The sequence below is a fragment of the Rana temporaria genome, assembly GCF_905171775.1.
Source record: "Rana temporaria chromosome 9 unlocalized genomic scaffold, aRanTem1.1 chr9a, whole genome shotgun sequence".
Classification (NCBI taxonomy): Eukaryota; Metazoa; Chordata; class Amphibia; order Anura; family Ranidae; genus Rana; species Rana temporaria.
Window position 1 is genome coordinate 151,166 of NW_024404477.1, and position 16,905 is coordinate 168,070.

A 16,905-nucleotide genomic window follows, 5' to 3' on the forward strand; every position below is an offset into this window, starting at 1 on the left:
GGGAGGGTTGTACTGGGATTGGTGGGGGGAGGGTTGTACTGGTGCCTCTATAGGATTGGTGGGGGAGGGTTGTACTGGGATTGGTGGAGGAGGGTTGTACTGGGATTGGTGGGGGGAGGGTTGTACTGGTGGCTCTCTAGGATTGGTGGGGGGAGGGTTGTACTGGGATTGGTGGGGGGAGGGTTGTACTGGTGGCTCTCTAGGATTGATGGGGGGAGGGTTGTACTGGGATTGGTGGGGGAGGGGTTGTACTGGGATTGGTGGGGGGAGGGTTGTACTGGGATTGGTGGGGGAGGGTTGTACTGGGATTGGTGGGGGGAGGGTTGTACTGGTGCCTCTATAGGATTGGTGGGGGAGGGTTGTACTGGGATTGGTGGAGGAGGGTTGTACTGGGGTTGGTGGGGGGAGGGTTGTACTGGGATTGGTGGGGGAGGGGTTGTACTGGTGACTCTCTGTAACATGTGATTGGTTCCCCCCCCCCCCCCCCAGGTGTTCAGTTCATGTGGGATTGCTGCTGTGAGTCCTTGAAGAAGTCGAAGAAGGAACGAGGCTCGGGGTGTATCTTGGCTCATTGTATGGGTCTTGGGAAGACATTGCAGGTGAGGTTGCCCCCCCCCCCATAGAGGTCAGACCCCCCCCCCATAGAGGTCAGACCCCCCCCCCCCCATAGAGGTCAGACCCCCCCCCCCATAGAGGTCAGACCCCCCCCCCCCATAGAGGTCAGACCCCCCCAGGAGAAGTATGACCAGAAGAGTTTTCCCTGTACTTCTCCTTTAAATGTTCCGCCTCATTTGTCTCATTTCCTGCGCCAAAGGTGAATTGTCCGCTCCAGGTTTTCTTGTGTCCCCCCCCCTCCGATCCACTCACAGCCCCCCGTAGACCGATCTATGGGGGGGGTCACATGTCAGGTTGGCGTTGCACTTGGACGGCGACTATCTAATCTGTGTGTTTTCTGTAGTCTGGGAGCCTTCATAGTAATTGCTCCCCCCCCCCCCCCCCCCGGGTGTATTTACAGACGAGGATAGTCATAACAATTAGATCCCGCCTTCGCTCGCCGTTTATCACATTTCCAGCCAATGGATATGATGAGATAATTCTTGTGCGCCGCTCGGTAATGGGAAAGGAATTCGGAGGCTTTGTTGGCGAGCAGAAGGTTTATTTTTATAAAATTTGGATCATTAAAGGAAAACTGCGAGCCAATGAGACGCATCCTAGTTTCATGAAAGAAAGGTACAAAGGGCGCAGCAAGTGTGAAAACGCATCCTAGTTTCATGGTCGTTTTGTAAACGGACGCAATAAAAACACGAGCCGTACATCTCTGCCAGAGTTCTGTCCCTTCTAGAGCATCATGGTGAGCTGACACCCCAGCGGTCAGCGGGCATCCCCGGGTGTCTTCCCCTGGGTCGGCGGGCATCCCCGGGTGTCTTCCCCTGGGTCGGCGGGCATCCTCGGGTGTCGGTGGGTGGCCCCTGTGTACGGGATACTCTACAGGACTTTAAATCTAAATGTAGCTAGAACTTCTGATTGGTTGAGATGAATTGTGAAAAAAGAAAAGCAAAACCTGCGCGTATGTTAAGTAAGTATAAGGAAGGTAAATGTGAACAACAAACTGCTGCCCCCCCCTAGAACATGTTTTCCAAGGAAAACATAAATAATACAAATACAAAAAATGGGGGTAGTGGCGCTGTCTGTGTGTTCCCTGTATGACCAGGGTGTGATCTGGCTAATAAGCCTGTGAATAGTCCTAACGCTGAATAGCGAGGATCATAAAGTGAAATTAGAAGTGGATAACCAAAAATATATATTTTATAAATATGTGGTATAGTAATACTAAGTGTCCACTAGATGGCAATAATATAAATGCCTATAATTTGTCTGTGATAACCAAAATATTAGTGCAAGTGCACTAAAAGGTGTGGCCAGCTAACTAATAGCAAGACGTGAAAATAATTAAATATATTCACACGCCAATGTGTGAGGTGAAAAAATACATATATTATCCACAACTAGCAGCATTGGTTGCCACTGGGCAAATGTGGTATACTTAATTAATGTGAAAAACATCTATAAACAAATGGATCAGAAAAGTCCTTCCAACTTGTGGCAACAAATAATCCGTTCATTCGATGAGTGTCATCTTAGTGACTTGCTTGGTGAACAAACCTAATACTTCAGGTGCAGTCGCTGTGGCTCCGGTGCTCCCCCTTATGTGTCCCCACTCACCAGAGTTGAACACCCCTACAGGGGTAAAAAGCGTAGGTAGGATCTCCACCAGGTGTTCCACAGCTCAGATCTCCAGGCACTGGATTTTCCCGACGTTCCCTTTAAATTCCACAGCGGGGCAAAAATAAACTGCTGTCTTTATATACCTCCGGAGATAAAAAGGACAGGGACTCCCATAGCGTAATATGTTTGAAGTAGCACTAAGCTAGGGTTTATTGGCGGTGCCAGCAAAAAAAGTTTAAAAATACAGATATACAAAAATACAAAAACGACAGAGACTCAAAAATAATAATAATGAAAAATTAAAAAAGGTCCAGGCTGGTGAAATATACCAGCCTTTAAGTGTAAAAACAAACACTGCTGAACCAGCAGTATTCCCACTAGGCACTTGGCGTCCGGTACTCGTGACAGAGCTGTAGAGCGGCGTGCGCTCCAGGTGCGTTCCAGCTCGTCTCCCGGAAGTGCGTGGGGGTATGCGTGTATCCGCTTGACGATCGTTTCGTCCAATCACGTCTTCTGAAGCGGGTACACGCCTACCTCTACTTCTGATTTATATAGGAGACGTCAGCATGTAACCACCCTCCCATTTAGAGGCATTGGCAAATCGGGATTTATGCAGGGCTCCCTCCAAATTGATGGATTGGTTAGAAGATGAATTGTGAGCAGCAGAGCAGCGGATTTCTTATCAATCACAACAGTAAGGCTCCATTCACATCTATGCGACCAAACGCCCGACGCTTCTCCCATTGCTGTCTATGGAGATGGTTCACATCTCATAGACGCCGAACGCCTGGCGCCTGAAAAAAAGTGTCAGGAAGTTGGTGGCTGAATGTTGTGTAATCCATTGTATCTCTGTCTCTCTCCTCCCAGGTGGTGTCTTCTTCACGCTCTCATTGTATCTCTGTCTCTCTCCTCCCAGGTGGTGTCTTTTCTTCACGCTCTCATTGTATCTCTGTCTCTCTCCTCCCAGGTGGTGTCTTTTCTTCACGCTCTCATTGTGTCTCTGTCTCTCCTCCCAGGTGGTCTCTTTTCTTCACGCTCTCATTGTGTCTGTCTCTCCTCCCAGGTGGTCTCTTTTCTTCACGCTCTCATTGTATCTCTGTCTCTTTCCTCCCAGGTGGTGTCTTTTCTTCACGCTCTCATTGTGTCTGTCTCTTTCCTCCCAGGTGGTGTCTTTTCTTCACGCTCTCATTGTGTCTCTGTCTCTCCTCCCAGGTGGTGTCTTTTCTTCACGCTCTCATTGTATCTCTGTCTCTCTCCTCCCAGGTGGTGTCTTTTCTTCACGCTCTCATTGTATCTCTGTCTCTCCTCCCAGGTGGTGTCTTTTCTTCACGCTCTCATTGTATCTCTGTCTCTCCTCCCAGGTGGTGTCTTTTCTTCACGCTCTCATTGTATCTCTGTCTCTCCTCCCAGGTGGTGTCTTTTCTTCACGCTCTCATTGTATCTCTGTCTCTCTCCTCCCAGGTGGTGTCTTTTCTTCACGCTCTCATTGTATCTCTGTCTCTCTCCTCCCAGGTGGTGTCTTTTCTTCACGCTCTCATTGTGTCTCTGTCTCTCCTCCCAGGTGGTCTCTTTTCTTCACGCTCTCATTCTGAATGACAAGATGGATTTCAGCACGGCTCTGGTGGTCTGTCCATTGAATACCGTTCTCAATTGGGTGAATGAATTCGACAAATGGCAAGAAGGCCTCAATGACGACGAGAAGCTGGAGGTTTGTGATCCACCTTCATACTCCTAATCCCCCCCCCCCCATCTCACTTGGAGGATCTCATTGTACAATCCATTCCAGAACTATGCCCATTCATTTGTACACTGGGGGGGGCCACAGTCATGTCTTTATGGAGCTGACTTTGTACACTGGAGGGGGGGGGCACAGTCATGTCTTTATGGCGCTGGCTTTGTACACTGGGGGGGGCACAGTCATGTCTAGTAGTAGTGCTGGAATAGGAAAGTGGTTTCCCCAAACTGTTACCACAAGATTGGGGGGGGGGGGGGGGGTCTCATACATTTGGCCATATAGTATCTGGAAGGGTTCCTAATAATCTGTGTTTTGGTCTGTACAACGTGGAATGTGAGGACACAGATTGGATGTAAATGAGTTTCTCTCCTCCAATCAGGTTATAGAACTGGCGACGGTGAAGCGCCCCCAGGAACGGGCGTATATGATGCAGCGCTGGCATGAGGACGGAGGCGTTCTGATTATCGGTTATGAAATGTACAGAAATCTGACCCAAGGGCGGAATGTGAAGAGTAAAAAGCTGAAGGAAATGTACCAGAAGACTCTGGTGGACCCCGGTAATGTACCCCAAATTATTATCCTTTCCCCTCACTTGTCATAGTGACACCACCCCAAGAAAGGGAGGGTGGGGGAGGGGTCACAAGTCTCTCGGGTCTTCTAAACTTTCCCCATTATACTAAAAAATGTGAAGTGTGTTCTGTGTCCCCATGGGAGAAATTTCTACCATTTCCAGTCCCTTAGACTCCCCACCACAGAGAGACAGAACACAATGATGACCGAGAGCAGGAAAAACGGAACTCTTCCCAACCCTCTCCGATCGATTCTAGGTCAGGGGTCTCCCCCAGTGTCCTGTCCTTCTCTCCGATCGATTCTAGGTCAGGGGTCTCCCCCCAGTGTCCTGTCCTCTCCGATCGATTCTAGGTCAGGGGTCTCCCCCCAGTGTCCTGTCCTTCTCTCCGATCGATTCTAGGTCAGGGGTCTCCCCCCAGTGTCCTGTCCTTCTCTCCGATCGATTCTAGGTCAGGGGTCTCCCCCAGTGTCCTGTCCTTCTCTCCGATCGATTCTAGGTCAGGGGTCTCCCCCCAGTGTCCTGTCCTCTCCGATCGATTCTAGGTCAGGGGTCTCCCCCCAGTGTCCTGTCCTTCTCTCCGATCGATTCTAGGTCAGGGGTCTCCCCCCAGTGTCCTGTCCTTCTCTCCGATCGATTCTAGGTCAGGGGTCTCCCCCCAGTGTCCTGTCCTTCTCTCCGATCGATTCTAGGTCAGGGGTCTCCCCCCAGTGTCCTGTCCTCTCCGATCGATTCTAGGTCAGGGGTCTCCCCCCAGTGTCCTGTCCTTCTCTCCGATCGATTCTAGGTCAGGGGTCTCCCCCCAGTGTCCTGTCCTCTCCGATCGATTCTAGGTCAGGGGTCTCCCCCCAGTGTCCTGTCCTTCTCTCCGATCGATTCTAGGTCAGGGGTCTCCCCCCAGTGTCCTGTCCTTCTCTCCGATCGATTCTAGGTCAGGGGTCTCCCCCCAGTGTCCTGTCCTCTCCGATCTCTTCTAGGTCAGGGGTCTCCCCCCAGTGTCCTGTCCTTCTCTCCGATCGATTCTAGGTCAGGGGTCCCCCCCCCCCCCAGTGTCCTGTCCTTCAGACTGTTCCCAGTGATATAGTAAAGTGCTGAGGAGGTATATCAGTATTATTAAAGTGATGCCTTCGTCCCATTCAATGATTGTAGAGAAAAGGGAGGCTTGTGGTGGACTATAATGGCCTCATACGTGCAACTGATAAACAGACGATCACACCGAGCGTACGCATATATGGGGCATCATCCCGGTACCGTTGTTTAGAGCTGGCGATTGGCTATCCAGACATAACAACCGATGCGGCTAAAAGCTGCTCGGTTGTTATGCCGGAGGAGTGGGAGGGGACATCCCCACCGCCTCTCGGCCGCTCTGACCAGGCCTCCTGTCCCATCAGGAGACGCGTTCGTCGCTCCGGCACCTCCGGTGTCCAGGCGCAGAATGAAACGATTCAGTCTCTGCAATGTAAACACGGAAGCGACGTCGTCACGTCACTTTCGGGTTTCTCGGCTGCCAATGGTGCCGGATTTAAAAAAATACACAGTATTCAGAATCGCTGTTCCACGAGTGCGTGCGATTATAAAGCGTGACATGTTTGGTATCTATTTACTCGGCGTAACATTATCTTTCACATTACACAAAAAAATTGGGCTAACTTTGCTTCATTTTTTTAAAATTCATGCAAGTAAATTTTTCACAAAAAGTTGCGTTTTAAAACACCGCCGCACAAATACCGTCTGACATAAAATATTGCAACAATCTCCATTGTATTCTCTAGATTCTCTGCTAAAAAAATATATATAATGTTTGGGGGATCGAAGTAATTTTCTAGCCAAAAATACAGATTTTAACTTGTAAACACCAAATGTCATAAATAGGCTTAGACATGAAAGGGTTAAAATGTAAAAGGTTTTTATTACAAAAATAGAAACATTCCGTAACATCTAAAATATCAGTTGTGACAACCATCAATCATCTTACCAACGATCTATACAAAGCAGCAGGAATTGCGCAGTGTATGGTTGTCACAAGTGATATTTTATTGTAAATGTTATGGAAAGCTTCCATTTCTCTTCCGTTCATGGATGGACACAGCAGCCTTTGACCTTAGGGTTATATCCGCTTCCTTCAGGAGAGTTTAGGCAGAAAAAAAAAGCACTTTAAGTGTTAACAACATTTTCCTCAGTGCAGCTCCTCCCAGGGGGCGTGGCCCCCCGGGGATATAACCCACACCCTGCTCTAGCAGCCTCAGTTTTTTTCTGCCTAACGTCAGGAGAGGACAGACACTCTGGAGTCTTGTGCTCTGGAGTTTTTTTCTTGCGCTTTTTATTATTTTGTTTCTGCATTTTTGGATCCTGAGATTCTTCTATCAACTAATTTTATGCTAAAATGTTGCTATGGAGGGTGAACCACCGCTTTAAGGATGCCACGGGTGGTAAGAGCACACTGCTTCCACAGTCTGGGAAGGGCAAGGAGCCTCGCCCTCCTTTTCTACCCCCAAGCGTTTTTTTTTTCGTGCGCCCAGCACGGCGGGTAAAAATCTGCAAGGCGAAGAGGCCCCGCTGCGGGGCAGAGGCGCGCCTGGTACCGAAAGCCTAATAAGCCTGCGGACATACCTGCTTTCGCATGAAGGTTTGCCACCGCCCGTGTCTTGGGTGGGGGGCCGACTTCACAAATTCGCGGCTCGGTGGAGGTCTCTTCTTTCCGACCGTTGGGTTTGCGACGTAGTTTCCTCGGGGTACAAGATAGTTTCTCTCTTGTCCACCAAACGGATTCTTTCCTTCCGACCTCCAGCTTCCTCCGGAACGCTGGCGGGGGCTGTCCAGGATCTTCTGGTCAGGGGAGTGATTGTGCCGGTTCCCTCACAGGAACGGTTTCAAGGGTTTTACTCCAATCGGTTTGTGGTCCCCAAGAAGGAAGGGGTCCGTCCAATCCTGGACCTCAAGGCCCTCAATTGTTTTGTCAACAAAAATTCTGGATGGAGTCGATTCGCTCGGTGATAGCGGCACTCCACCAGGGGGACTTCATGGCGTCCTTGGATATCATGGACGCATACCTGCATGTTCCCATTTGCACAAAGCACCAGAGATTCTGCGCTTTGCGGTCGGGGAGGACCACTTTTCAATTTGTGGCCCTCCCGTTCGGCCTGGCATCGGCACCACGGGTTTTTACCAAGGTGCTCGCCCCGATACTGGCCCTGCTAAGGCAGCGAGGGATCGCTATCGTGGGGTTCAGAGTTAGAGGAGGACGTGTCTATCACGTGTCAGACTCTCCAAGAGTTCGGCTGGCTTCTGAATATCCAGAAGTCAGTGTCAGAGACGGGAATACTTGGGGCTAGTCCTGGACTCCACGGAGGCGCGGGTTTTCCTCCCGACGGAGAAACTGAAGTCCCTGCGATCTGCTGTGCAGCAGTTGTCAGCCCAGAAGTGGTCGTCTCTTCGATTCTGCATGAGAGTTCTGGGTCTGATGGTGGCCTCTTTTGAGACGGTCCCATATGCCCAATTCCACACCTGGAACTACAGAAGGAAGTTCTGTCTCGTTGGGACAAGCTCCCGTCATCTCTGGATTCCCAGATTCAGTTGACCCATCTAGTCAAGTCTTCCCTGGTGTGGTGGCTGAGATCTCCGGTGCTTCGGACCGGGAAGTCATTTCTACCGTGCCGCTGAACAGGGGTCACGACGGATGCCAGCCTCTCCGATTGGGGGGGGCGTTTGGGGCACCCAGTCAGCCCAGGAGTCCCACCTGCCGATCAATATTCTGGAGCTCTGAGCGATCAAGCTGTGCCTTGCCAGGTGGTCCCTGGATCTGCAGGGCCGACCGGTCAGGATCCAGTCCGACAACCATCAGGGGGGCACACGGAGTTCAGTTGCGGCGACGGAGGTCGCGCACATCCTTTGGTGGGTTGAAAGGTCCGTTCCGGTTCTGTCGGTCGTGTACATTCTGGGGGTTTCCAGAATTGGCAGTTCAACTACCTGAGTCGCCAAAAGCTGGACCAAGGAGAATGGTCACTTCACCCGGATGTGTTTTGGAGTCTGTGCCTGAAGTGGGGCACTCCAGACATGGACCTTCTAGCGTCCCGTCTCAATCGGAAGGTGCCACGGTTTGTGCCCAGGTGTAGAGGTGTCGGGGGATCGATGCGGCATCCACCTAGGTCAGTATAATGGAGGAAAACCCCCAAAGTTCTTTTATAATGTTCTGTAGAAAGTAGCTACAGCCTGACTATAAAAGCCTGTGTCTGGCCAGCATCCTGTAGAGACGGAGCCGCAGTCTCTGAATAAGACTCATGGCTCTCTAATCAGTAAAGCTTATGATAGGAGAGACTCAACAGACCTCTGCAGAGAGACTATTGCAAGTTCTGCCCCCCGCTGGTCATTGGGGGGATTGAATTGAAGGTTTCCTGGAAGGTGGGTGACCCATAGAAGAACCCCCCCCCCCTCCTCTGCCATTGCTGAGTGCAGTCACATAGAACAGACATCACGCACTGTTATCCTCCAGTAGTTGGCGGCACTAGACAGGGCTGAGCTGCAGCTGTGCCGATGTTATGCTGGTGAGTCACCGCTGGCAAGGACCCGGCTGCCAGGAAAATGGAGTGTCGCTCTGGCTCACCTCCGCATCTTGAAAACATTCATTGCTGGGAAACATTTTACATACGTTCTACATAGCTGTCCTCTCTGAGAATGCCGGATTGTGGTCATCAAACCTGGACCCCGGACATGGCAACGGTTATCGGGGGAATCCCCTCACTGACTGTCATGTTCTCCAGGTTTTACACAAAATCTAAACCAATTACTAAAATTTGACATAAGATTTAACGTGGGTGCGGTAAAATAACCCCTGGTTATCCCGCCATGGTGGTCCTTGTCACTTCCTGTTATAGGGTGACAACACTGTCCCCGACTCCCAGGCGAATTCACACCTAGTAATCGCTTATACTGGCAGTTTTGCACATTTTATACCCATGTTTACATGGTTGGCATGTGTTTATGAACAGGTATACAAATTTGTGGGTGGGGGGGAGAGGAGAAGGAGGAGGTCCTTGGTGGGGGGACAGGAGGGGGCGGTCCTGGGTGGGGGGAGAGGAGGAGGTCCTGGGTGGGTGGGGGAGGAGGAGGAGGAGGAGGAGGAGGTCCTGGGTAGGGGGGAGGAGGTCCTGGGTGGGGGGAGAGGAGGAGGTCCTGGGTGGGGGGAGAGGAGGAGGTCCTGGGTGGGGTGAGGATGTCCTAGGCAGGAGGTGAGTAGGAGGAGAGAGGAGGGGGTCCTGGGTGGGAGGAGGGGGAGGTCCTGGGTGGGGGGGGGAGGAGGAGGAGGTCCTGGGTGGGGTGAGGATGTCCTAGGCAGGAGGTGAGTAGGAGGAGAGAGGAGGGGGTCCTGGGTGGGAGGAGAGGAGGGGGAGGTCCTGGGTGGGCTGAGGAGGTCCTGGGCGTGAGAAGAGTAGGAGGTCGTCCTTGGGTGGGAGGCGAGTAGGAGCAGGAGGAGGTCTTGGGTGGGAGGAGAGGAGGGGGGAGGTCCTGGGTGGGGTGAGGAGGTCCTGGGCAGGAGGAGAGGAGGCGGAGGTCCTGGGTGAGGAGGTCCTGGGCGGGAGGAGAGGCATGGGGGGTCCTGGGCGGGAGGAGAGTAGGTCGTCATTGGGTGGGAGGAGAGTAGGAGCAAGAGGAGGTCTTGGGTTGGAGGGGGAGGTCCTGTGTGGGGTGTGGAGGTCCTGGGCGGGAGGAGGTCATGGGCGGGAGGAAAGTAGGAGGTCGTCTTAGTCTGCCATTTTCTATGCTAGGTCCATTATCAGACATGGAAGACCCCTTCACTTCTTGTGACTCTGGGGACCTCCTCCTTTTGCCATGACATGAATCCTCTGCACCAGAATCTGGTTCTCATTTTCTGCCCTTTATCTTGTTAAGGAGTTTGTTGTCCTCTCACTCCTTGGTTAGGACTTTATACATGGGGGGGGGGTTCTACTCTCACTCCTTGGTTAGGACTTTATACATGAGGGGGGGGGGGGTTCTACTCTCACTCCTTGGTTAGGACTTTATACATGAGGGGGGGGGGGGGGTTCTACTCTCACTCCTTGGTTAGGACTTTATACATGAGGGGGAGGGGGGGGGTTCTACTCTCACTCCTTGGTTAGGACTTTATACATGAGGGGGGGGGGGTTCTACTCTCACTCCTTGGTTAGGACTTTATACATGAGGGGGAGGGGGGGGGTTCTACTCTCACTCCTTGGTTAGGACTTTATACATGAGGGGGGGGGGGGTTCTACTCTCACTCCTTGGTTAGGACTTTATACATGAGGGGGGGAGGGGGGTTCTACTCTCACTCCTTGGTTAGGACTTTATACATGAGGGGGGGGGGGGTTCTACTCTCACTCCTTGGTTAGGACTTTATACATGAAGGGGGGGGGGGTTCTACTCTCACTCCTTGGTTAGGACTTTATACATGAGGGGGGGGGGGGGTTCTACTCTCACTCCTTGGTTAGGACTTTATACATGAGGGGGGGGGGGGGGGTTCTACTCTCACTCCTTGGTTAGGACTTTATACATGAGGGGGGGGGGGTTCTACTCTCACTCCTTGGTTAGGACTTTATACATGAGGGGGAGGGGGGGGGTTCTACTCTCACTCCTTGGTTAGGACTTTATACATGAGGGGGGGGGGGGGTTCTACTCTCACTCCTTGGTTAGGACTTTATACATGAGGGGGGGAGGGGGGTTCTACTCTCACTCCTTGGTTAGGACTTTATACATGAGGGGGGGGGGGGTTCTACTCTCACTCCTTGGTTAGGACTTTATACATGAAGGGGGGGGTGTTCTACTCTCACTCCTTGGTTAGGACTTTATACATGAAGGGGGGGGTGTTCTACTCTCACTCCTTGGTTAGGACTTTATACATGAGGGGGAGGGGGGGTGTTCTACTCTCACTCCTTGGTTAGGACTTTATACATGAGGGGGGGAGGGGGGTTCTACTCTCACTCCTTGGTTAGGACTTTATACATGGGGGGAGGGGGGGGGTTCTACTCTCACTCCTTGGTTAGGACTTTATACATGAGGGGGGGGGGGGTTCTACTCTCACTCCTTGGTTAGGACTTTATACATGAGGGGGGGGGGTTCTACTCTCGCTCCTTGGTTAGGACTTTATACATGAGGGGGGGGGGGTTCTACTCTCACTCCTTGGTTAGGACTTTATACATGAGGGGGGGGGGGTTCTACTCTCGCTCCTTGGTTAGGACTTTATACATTGGGGGGGGGGGGTTCTACTCTCGCTCCTTGGTTAGGACTTTATACATTGGGGGGGGGGTTCTACTCTCGCTCCTTGGTTAGGACTTTATACATTGGGGGGGGGGGGGGGGGGGTTCTACTCTCGCTCCTTGGTTAGGACTTTATACATGAGGGGGGGGGGGGTTCTACTCTCGCTCCTTGGTTAGGACTTTATACATTGGGGGGGGGGGGTTCTACTCTCACTCCTTGGTTAGGACTTTATACATTGGGGGGGGGGGGGGGGGGTTCTACTCTCGCTCCTTGGTTAGGACTTTATACATGAGGGGGGGGGGGGTTCTACTCTCGCTCCTTGGTTAGGACTTTATACATTGGGGGGGGGGGTTCTACTCTCACTCCTTGGTTAGGACTTTATACATGAGGGGGGGGGGGGGGGTTCTACTCTCACTCCTTGGTTAGGACTTTATACATGAGGGGGGGGGGGGGTTCTACTCTCACTCCTTGGTTAGGACTTTATACATGAGGGGGGGGGGGGGTTCTACTCTCACTCCTTGGTTAGGACTTTATACATGAGGGGGGGGGGGTGTTCTACTCTCGCTCCTTGGTTAGGACTTTATACATGAGGGGGGGGGGGTGTTCTACTCTCGCTCCTTGGTTAGGACTTTATACATGAGGGGGGGGGGGGGTTCTACTCTCACTCCTTGGTTAGGACTTTATACATGAGGGGGGGGGGGGTTCTACTCTCACTCCTTGGTTAGGACTTTATACATGAGGGGGGGGGGGGTTCTACTCTCACTCCTTGGTTAGGACTTTATACATGAGGGGGGGGGGGTTCTACTCTCACTCCTTGGTTAGGACTTTATACATGAGGGGGGGGGGGGTTCTACTCTCACTCCTTGGTTAGGACTTTATACATGAGGGGGGGGGGGGTTCTACTCTCACTCCTTGGTTAGGACTTTATACATTGGGGGGGGGGGGGGGTTCTACTCTCACTCCTTGGTTAGGACTTTATACATGAGGGGGAGGGGGGGGTTCTACTCTCACTCCTTGGTTAGGACTTTATACATGGGGGGGGGGGGTTCTACTCTCACTCCTTGGTTAGGACTTTATACATGAGGGGGGGGGGTTCTACTCTCGCTCCTTGGTTAGGACTTTATACATGAGGGGGGGGGGTTCTACTCTCACTCCTTGGTTAGGACTTTATACATGAGGGGGGGGGGGGGTTCTACTCTCACTCCTTGGTTAGGACTTTATACATGAGGGGGGGGGGGTTCTACTCTCACTCCTTGGTTAGGACTTTATACATTGGGGGTGGGGGGGGGGTTCTACTCTCACTCCTTGGTTAGGACTTTATACATGAGGGGGGGGGGTTCTACTCTCACTCCTTGGTTAGGACTTTATACATGAGGGGGGGGGGGGGTTCTACTCTCACTCCTTGGTTAGGACTTTATACATGAGGGGGGGGGGGTGTTCTACTCTCACTCCTTGGTTAGGACTTTATACATTGGGGGGGGGTTCTACTCTCGCTCCTTGGTTAGGACTTTATACATGGGGGGGGGGGGGTTCTACTCTCACTCCTTGGTTAGGACTTTATACATGAGGGGGGGGGGGTTCTACTCTCACTCCTTGGTTAGGACTTTATACATGAGGGGGGGGGGGGGGTTCTACTCTCACTCCTTGGTTAGGACTTTATACATGAGGGGGGGGGGGGTTCTACTCTCACTCCTTGGTTAGGACTTTATACATGAGGGGGGGGGGGGGTTCTACTCTCGCTCCTTGGTTAGGACTTTATACATGAGGGGGGGGGGGTTCTACTCTCACTCCTTGGTTAGGACTTTATACATGAGGGGGGGGGGGGTTCTACTCTCACTCCTTGGTTAGGACTTTATACATGAGGGGGGGGGTTCTACTCTCACTCCTTGGTTAGGACTTTATACATGAGGGGGGGGTTCTACTCTCACTCCTTGGTTAGGACTTTATACATGAGGGGGGGGGGTTCTACTCTCACTCCTTGGTTAGGACTTTATACATGAGGGGGGGGGGGTTCTACTCTCACTCCTTGGTTAGGACTTTATACATGGGGGGGGGGGGGGGGGTTCTACTCTCACTCCTTGGTTAGGACTTTATACATGAGGGGGAGGGGGGGGGTTCTACTCTCACTCCTTGGTTAGGACTTTATACATGAGGGGGAGGGGGGGGGTTCTACTCTCACTCCTTGGTTAGGACTTTATACATGAGGGGGAGGGGGGTTCTACTCTCACTCCTTGGTTAGGACTTTATACATGAGGGGGAGGGGGGGGGTTCTACTCTCACTCCTTGGTTAGGACTTTATACATGAGGGGGGGGGGGTTCTACTCTCACTCCTTGGTTAGGACTTTATACATGAGGGGGGGGGGTTCTACTCTCACTCCTTGGTTAGGACTTTATACATGAGGGGGGGGGGGGGTTCTACTCTCACTCCTTGGTTAGGACTTTATACATGAGGGGGGGGGGGGGGTTCTACTCTCACTCCTTGGTTAGGACTTTATACATGAGGGGGGGGGGGGGTTCTACTCTCACTCCTTGGTTAGGACTTTATACATGAGGGGGGGGGGGGGGGGTTCTACTCTCACTCCTTGGTTAGGACTTTATACATGAGGGGGGGGGGGGGTTCTACTCTCACTCCTTGGTTAGGACTTTATACATGAGGGGGAGGGGGGGGTTCTACTCTCACTCCTTGGTTAGGACTTTATACATGAGGGGGGGGGAGGGGTTCTACTCTCACTCCTTGGTTAGGACTTTATACATGAGGGGGGGGGGTTCTACTCTCGCTCCTTGGTTAGGACTTTATACATTGGGGGGGGGGGTTCTACTCTCACTCCTTGGTTAGGACTTTATACATGAGGGGGGGGGGTTCTACTCTCACTCCTTGGTTAGGACTTTATACATGAGGGGGGGGGGGGTTCTACTCTCACTCCTTGGTTAGGACTTTATACATGAGGGGGAGGGGGGGGGTTCTACTCTCACTCCTTGGTTAGGACTTTATACATGAGGGGGGGGGGGGGGTTCTACTCTCACTCCTTGGTTAGGACTTTATACATGAGGGGGGGGGGGGGGGGGTTCTACTCTCACTCCTTGGTTAGGACTTTATACATGAGGGGGGGGGGGGGTTCTACTCTCACTCCTTGGTTAGGACTTTATACATGAGGGGGGGGGGGTTCTACTCTCACTCCTTGGTTAGGACTTTATACATGAGGGGGGGGGGGTTCTACTCTCCCTCCTTGGTTAGGACTTTATACATGAGGGGGAGGGGGGGGTTCTACTCTCACTCCTTGGTTAGGACTTTATACATTGGGGGGGGGGGGGTTCTACTCTCACTCCTTGGTTAGGACTTTATACATTGGGGGGGGGGTTCTACTCTCACTCCTTGGTTAGGACTTTATACATGAGGGGGGGGGGGGTTCTACTCTCACTCCTTGGTTAGGACTTTATACATGAGGGGGAGGGGGGGGTTCTACTCTCACTCCTTGGTTAGGACTTTATACATTGGGGGGGGGGGTTCTACTCTCACTCCTTGGTTAGGACTTTATACATTGGGGGGGGGGGTTCTACTCTCACTCCTTGGTTAGGACTTTATACATTGGGGGTGGGGGGGGGGTTCTACTCTCGCTCCTTGGTTAGGACTTTATACATGAGGGGGGGGGGGTGTTCTACTCTCACTCCTTGGTTAGGACTTTATACATTGGGGGTGGGGGGGGGGGTTCTACTCTCACTCCTTGGTTAGGACTTTATACATGAGGGGGGGGGGGGTTCTACTCTCGCTCCTTGGTTAGGACTTTATACATGAGGGGGGGGGGGTGTTCTACTCTCGCTCCTTGGTTAGGACTTTATACATGAGGGGGGGGGGGGGTTCTACTCTCACTCCTTGGTTAGGACTTTATACATGAGGGGGGGGGGGGTTCTACTCTCACTCCTTGGTTAGGACTTTATACATTGGGGGGGGGTTCTACTCTCGCTCCTTGGTTAGGACTTTATACATGAGGGGGGGGGTTCTACTCTCGCTCCTTGGTTAGGACTTTATACATGAGGGGGGGGGGGTTCTACTCTCTCTCCTTGGTTAGGACTTTATACATGAGGGGGGGGGGTTCTACTCTCGCTCCTTGGTTAGGACTTTATACATGAGGGGGGGGGGGGGTTCTACTCTCGCTCCTTGGTTAGGACTTTATACATGAGGGGGGGGGTTCTACTCTCGCTCCTTGGTTAGGACTTTATACATTGGGGGGGGGGGTTCTACTCTCACTCCTTGGTTAGGACTTTATACATTGGGGGGGGGGGGTTCTACTCTCGCTCCTTGGTTAGGACTTTATACATGAGGGGGGGGGGGGTTCTACTCTCACTCCTTGGTTAGGACTTTATACATTGGGGGGGGGGGTTCTACTCTCACTCCTTGGTTAGGACTTTATACATGAGGGGGGGGGGGGGAATTCTACTCTCGCTCCTTGGTTAGGACTTTATACATTGGGGGTGGGGGGGGTTCTACTCTCGCTCCTTGGTTAGGACTTTATACATGAGGGGGGGGGGGTGTTCTACTCTCGCTCCTTGGTTAGGACTTTATACATGAGGGGGGGGGGGGGTTCTACTCTCACTCCTTGGTTAGGACTTTATACATGAGGGGGGGGGGTTCTACTCTCACTCCTTGGTTAGGACTTTATACATGAGGGGGGGGTTCTACTCTCGCTCCTTGGTTAGGACTTTATACATGAGGGGGGGGGTTCTACTCTCGCTCCTTGGTTAGGACTTTATACATGAGGGGGGGGGGGTTCTACTCTCTCTCCTTGGTTAGGACTTTATACATGAGGGGGGGGGGGTTCTACTCTCGCTCCTTGGTTAGGACTTTATACATGAGGGGGGGGGGGGGTTCTACTCTCGCTCCTTGGTTAGGACTTTATACATGAGGGGGGGGGTTCTACTCTCGCTCCTTGGTTAGGACTTTATACATTGGGGGGGGGGGTTCTACTCTCACTCCTTGGTTAGGACTTTATACATTGGGGGGGGGGGGTTCTACTCTCGCTCCTTGGTTAGGACTTTATACATGAGGGGGGGGGGGGGAATTCTACTCTCGCTCCTTGGTTAGGACTTTATACATGAGGGGGGGGGGGGGTTCTACTCTCGCTCCTTGGTTAGGACTTTATACATTGGGGGG

At 52.3% G+C, this 16,905-nt stretch overlaps 1 protein-coding gene across 1 annotated transcript in view; it reads left to right on the forward strand.

The window, feature by feature from the left end:
* ATRX (ATRX chromatin remodeler) overlaps positions 1-16,905 on the forward strand; it is a 104,482-nt gene that overhangs the window by 65,216 nt on the left and 22,361 nt on the right. The window contains exons 16-18 of the mRNA XM_040334400.1: positions 490-599; positions 3,788-3,934; positions 4,341-4,518. Of these exons, the coding sequence (XP_040190334.1) occupies positions 490-599; positions 3,788-3,934; positions 4,341-4,518 (435 nt within the window). The remainder of the gene's footprint in view (positions 1-489; positions 600-3,787; positions 3,935-4,340; positions 4,519-16,905) is intronic.